A 5,998-nucleotide genomic window follows, 5' to 3' on the forward strand; every position below is an offset into this window, starting at 1 on the left:
AAAAGACTTTGTCAAGTATTATGTCAAAAAAAAATAAAAGCAATAGCTCTGTTACATCTCATGTAACTATGTCGAATAATTCATTTATATATAGACCGTTATTTCTAAAGTCGTATGAGGATATTTTGTATCTTCATTGAAATTTTATTATTATTTTTTTAAATAAAAGGATATGGGTGGCAATGCCTGGTAAAATTTTCTTCTTAAAACCTTACTTAGAGAAAAATTAAGAAAATATATGGAAGTTGAAAGCTAATCGACTTACCCTAATAATTGCAACTTGCAATCAACACAATTCTTTATAGCCGTATTGTTTTGGTAAGAATTAAAAATTAAATTTTAAAAAATTAAAACGTTATTATATATTTAAGTGAGATTGAATTGTAACTTATTGTATATAAAAGGCAAGAATATTAAAAATTGAAAAAAAAATAAGTTGTATAGGAAGAAAAGAGTATAAAATCAGATTAAAGACATTGATTAGAGGAGACTTGGCATTTATGAAAATAGTAATATATCATCCACACAGAACAATTACTTGTTTTTATGAAAATTGTAATATATTAGATTAAACGGCATCAGGCGAGGCGTTACGTGTTACTTTAATGTGGGCAAGAGCCTGGACTTTCTCCCTTTGACCAACGAATGAATTTATTGGTAAGCGATGATTTATGAGAATACAATGACCAGTAAAAGACGACCAATCCCTTCATTCTTTCCAATTTTGTCAATAAATTAAGCCGCTTTCTCTTACCACCGGAGAACCCTACTCCTCAATACCTTCCCATTCTACACTTTTTAATTTTCAGCTTCTTCTTCCTCCTAACATTGCATCCTTTTTTTTATCAATCTTTTTAACCATTGTCTTCTCTCTTTTCATGGATGATATTGAAGTTCCTAAGTATTTCGTCTGCCCCATTTCTTTGCAAATCATGAAAGACCCAGTGACAGCCATAACCGGCATCACCTATGATCGAGAGAGCATTGAGCAATGGCTACTCAAGGGCAAAAACACCAGCTGTCCAGTCACCCAACAGCCTTTGCCTAGAGACTCTGATTTAACGCCTAACCATACGCTGCGTCGGTTGATCCAAGCCTGGTGCACTGAGAATGCTTCGCTTGGCGTCGACCGGATTCCTACCCCTAAACCTTCCGTTGATAAGTTCCATTTCCGTAAACTCATCAAAGAGCTCGATAAACATCCTGATTCGAAGATGGAGGCTCTGAGAGAATTGGATTTGTTGGCCGCCAAGAATGAAAGAAACAGGAAGTATATGGTGGAGGCTGGGGTGCCTAAAGCTATGCTATCGTTTATTGTAAATTGTTTCAAGGAAGACTGCGTCAATGGCCTGGAAGAAGCCCTAAGCGTACTCTCTTTAATTCGTATTCCATCGGCTGAAACAAATTTGTCTCTTAATGAAAAAGATGAGATTATCAAATCACTGATTTGGGTATTAGGATGTGAATCCAAAACCCAAGTTACGGTTAAATCCCATGCCGCTTTGGTATTGAAAACAATCATTGAAACAGCCAGTTCTATTTTACTGGAAAGATTAGAACCTCAGTTCTTTGAGACTGCTGTTGGAGTTTTAACACAACGCAGCAGGGTCACTCAACAGGGAATGAATGCAGCTTTGCATGTTTTATTTGATGTTTGTCCCTGGGGAAGAAATCGGTTAATGATGGTTGAATCAGGAGCAGTTTCTGCGCTTATCGAGCTTGAATTGGGATCACCCGAAAGGAGAACCACCGAGCTTATTCTGGGAATACTCTTCCATCTGTGTTCTTGTGCAGATGGGAGAGCTGAGTTTCTTAGCCATAAAGGCGGCGTCGCGGTGGTGACAAAGAGGATCATGAGAGTTTCTCCAACGGCCGATGATCGAGCCGTGCTGATCCTTTCGTCGATAAGCAAGTTCTCTGCCACGAATTTGGTTCTTCATGAAATGTTGGAGGTCGGTACTGTAACGAAGCTTTGCATGTTGCTGCAAGGTGACAGTGCAACATATTTGAAGGACAAAGCTATGGAGATCCTTAGATCGCATTCTGATGAGTGGCAAAAATTCCGTTGCATCAATATAACTCTCTTGACAAGGTATATTAAATGAATTCAATAAAATTCTATGCATTATTTACTTTTTCTTTTCTAAAAGAACATGTAATTGACAACTACTATATTCACGAAGAATGGTCACAACTGTTTTTATGCACATTATTTTATTGAGCATGTCTGTAGTTAATCGTCACTATTGGTTCTGAATTTATGTACTTCGTTTTTATTTTGGTTTATAACTTGTTTATGAGAAAATTAACCACTATAATGGGATCTAATTAATTAAATAATTTTGGTAAGGAGAAATCAATTATGTATCATGGATGATTTTTATTACTACTTATATATTCATCTACCAACTCATGCTATTTCTCTGATGCATGAAACCTTGAAGCAACTAGAAGAATCATACATATATATGGAATCAAAAACAGAAAACTCACGACTTTCAATCCTTATACTTTCTTTGATGTTTTATGATAATTCGGGAGAAATTAGGGATTTAAATTGAAGACATATATATATGTGAGTAGTTACTTATTTAGTAATGCTGATGCTTGACTGATGAAATATGACGAATTTCCAAGTTTTGGGAATGACATTGATATTTATATCCTGGCAAGAATAGGCATGGAAATCATTTTTATCATATGGGAAGAATATTAAAAGCTATCTCATTTTACTTTTTTTGGAAAATACCAGATCGTAACCTTAGCCAGGTCAAGGCAAATATGTTAAAAGCATTCAAAGTCGTTTATAAGTAAATTTTATCGGATGATGCTTTAATAATTATTCACATATTCAAATTTGGGTACTCCCTTTTTTTCTTTTTGATTGCTGGGCTCAAACTGCAGTTTAAAATTAGTTTAATCTTCGAATTGAGTAAATTGGTAAACTTGAGTTCAATTGCTAACTCCATGAAGTACATGATATTGGTATGAATCATATTACTTGCTCCACCAGTTTTATTTCAAATATTTGTGCTCGCTTATATGACAACTAGTTATTGAATAAATTTAAAAGTGGAGTCTACCAATTTATGAAAAAATCAACTAATTCAAGATTGGACAGGTAATGGTAATGACAGAAGATCTACTATAGGCTTTTGCATGTTGTTTAATTTATGGGACTCTTGGATATCTTGGAAAAAGTAAGAAACAAAATGGGATTTCTAGATTTAATATAAAAGTTGAGTAAGGGTTCTCCAAAAACCTAAGCATTTGAAATGGGTGTGAGGTGTAAATGTTCGAGAGGGAGAACTTAGATCGAAGAGAAAAATTGCTGAAAGTTGTTAGAGTGTTAGTTTCATTTCAAATCTTGGAAAGATAGGAGTGCAATGCGAGAATGACTTCATCAAGACACTGGAATGAGTATGGATTAAGCTTCAACTGGAAGGGCTCAAAGGTGAAGAAAGATGTCAAGTTTGTGTTATGATAAAGACATTTTAGGAAAGTATGTTTTTTTGTGTTAAGGCAGATATTATTGATGCTGATGGTGTTATCAAATAGGGTCTTTTTGTTGTATAGTTATGGATATTTAGGACTATGTTATGTCCCCTGCACAGGAATTGTGTGCTTTTTATTTTCTTCTAGGGTTTTTCAGATTGTACAGGGATACATTAATGCAAAGAGCCAACCATGGATTTTGTTTATAAGTTGTGCTGCGAGTTTTTGTTCACTCCGAAGGTTTGGGGACAAGTTTTCTTGTATTGATTCTGGATGAGGTATACCTTTCTCAAGGTATCCTAGATCAAAATATGATTTTGTACTCTTTCTTAGAGGTTAACTTTTTAGCTCCTCTGTCTTAATACATAGTGAACTTTCAAAAAAAAATCTTGGAAAAATATGCTAGAGCTTGATTGTATACATTTTTTGTTTTAGGTTCTCTTAAAGCTCCAAGTTTTCATAATTAGAGGAGCTTAGCTAGGTGATCTTGACTTTGTAAAAGTGGCATCAAAGAGGTGAGTGGACTTGCATTAAAACTATTTTGATAGAAAGATGTATGAAACATGGTTTGAATAATTGTGCCTAAAATGTTTTGATGTGATTTTGTATAATGTTGGTAGGCACATGTATGTAAATGTATATTGGAATATATATATTGAATATAACAAACTTGAATTGGGAACAAGCTTTTCAAATAAGTGGTATGTTAATGTTGTTCACATGTTAAGTATAAATGTCTTTATGTTGAAAAATTCAATGTGTTGAAAAGTTAATGAAATTGTTGAGTTTAATGTATTGAGAACAATGATTGGTATTTTGAATGGCATGGTAGTTGAAACTACATGCCTTATGATTTGAATTATGAGGAAAGCATAAAAAGGGGATTTCATCATGACTTGAATGAGGTAAATGTTTATAGGTGGAGTAGTTTAAGTTAAGGACCTGTTGTTAGCGATAATATTCATTATGATTGTGCACAATGTGATCACTTTAGCTAGCAAAGGGATTGAAATGATGCAAGCCATGTTGTCACATCGGTGTAAGGATTTATATGGGTATGACTCACATGACATAAAAAAGCCTTTAACTCATCATATTATCACATGTAATCTCATACTAGGGCACATTTAATCAAGTGCATCTTCATTCATCATGGAAAACATCATCATGATGTATGGTAAAACATTTCATTTAAATTTTCAAAATCCACATCACATATAATTTCATACATCTTTTTTAATAAATGTCATATGCACACTTTGGTGCTCTTAGTACACACACCTAGGTGTTAATATCATCTATGGCCTCATTACCATAGGCTTCACAAGTCTTGTGCACCCCTTTCGATGCTTAATATAAACATCTCATACATGAATAACATAAACATAAATAGTCCCATTTTATTTACATAACCATTTTATCATCATAAATATGAAATAAACATAAAGACTCTACCTGACACACTGCGAAGTGTAACGAAACTAGGAGGTTAGAATGAAGGCATTATCAAACCTACCAAATACAAGTTAAGTTACTCCTACACAAGACAGAAAGCCAAGCAAACTACTAATTTGAAACAAAAAAAATAATCTTTGGTCGTGAGTTATAAAACTCAGTGAGCAAACGCGAGAAAGGGACAAGTCAAAGGAAAAGAGCTTTTTGCAATAATTCATAACTTGCAATAAACATGAATTTCATAAATAATCATCACATTTCCTTCCAAATGTTTGAAAAGATGTTGTCCAAGATTAATTCACACGATTTTAATGGAAATCCAAGTCATAAAAGTTTGGACTAAAAAGGCAGCTTAAAATCAAACAAAAAACCCTTTGAAAGGAGAAAAAAAAAGGTTACGTACCTTAAGTATTGATACCTTCACCAGAAGTGTGATACAACATCCCCTAAACAAGCCCAAAAATCATGTAAAACTCCTTTAATTACCTCCATTTGAGAAATTGAAACCTTTGCAAATATTAAAAGGTCATCAGCAAAGAATAAATGGGTCAATGGTGGACACTTTTTACCCAATTTTATTGACTTCCATAAACCTTGTGAGATTGCTACATTAATTCCATGGGCAAGTCTTTCCATGCATAATAGAAATAAGTATGGTAATAGGGGATTTCCTTGTTGCACCCTTCTAAAAGGAACAAAAATTTCTGATGGTGAACCATTCCATGAGATTTGTGTGCTAAAACATCTCTAGCTACGAAGTAACACATCGATAATCTTAGTCGGAATCCTAACTTCCAATAAAGTGTCATGGATGAACTCCCATTTGAGTCTATCATAGAATTTTTCGAGGTCAATTTTTATCATCTTCCTTCCAACTCGACCTTGCTTTTTCCTAAAAGAATGAATAATTTCTTAGGTCACAATTATGTTGTCTATGATCACCCTCCCTGCTATGAAGCTTGCTTGAGTATCTACTATCAATAAACTCATAAAGGCTTTAGCTGTAGTACCCCATACCTTGATATGGTGGCTAACAATGCTAGTTTTA

The 5,998-nt window shown here is 34.0% G+C and overlaps 1 protein-coding gene across 1 annotated transcript; it reads left to right on the forward strand.

The window, feature by feature from the left end:
* Positions 1-780: 780 nt before the first annotated feature.
* LOC18598411 (E3 ubiquitin-protein ligase PUB24-like) lies at positions 781-2,207 on the forward strand. Its single transcript, XM_018121248.2, has one exon. It carries the CDS (start codon positions 879-881, stop codon positions 2,103-2,105), a length of 1,227 nt encoding a protein of 408 aa, XP_017976737.2. The 5' UTR covers positions 781-878; the 3' UTR covers positions 2,106-2,207.
* The last annotated feature ends 3,791 nt before the right edge of the window (positions 2,208-5,998 follow it).

Source organism: Theobroma cacao, chromosome 5 (genome assembly GCF_053813885.1).
Source record: "Theobroma cacao isolate CCN51 chromosome 5, ASM5381388v1, whole genome shotgun sequence".
Classification (NCBI taxonomy): Eukaryota; Viridiplantae; Streptophyta; class Magnoliopsida; order Malvales; family Malvaceae; genus Theobroma; species Theobroma cacao.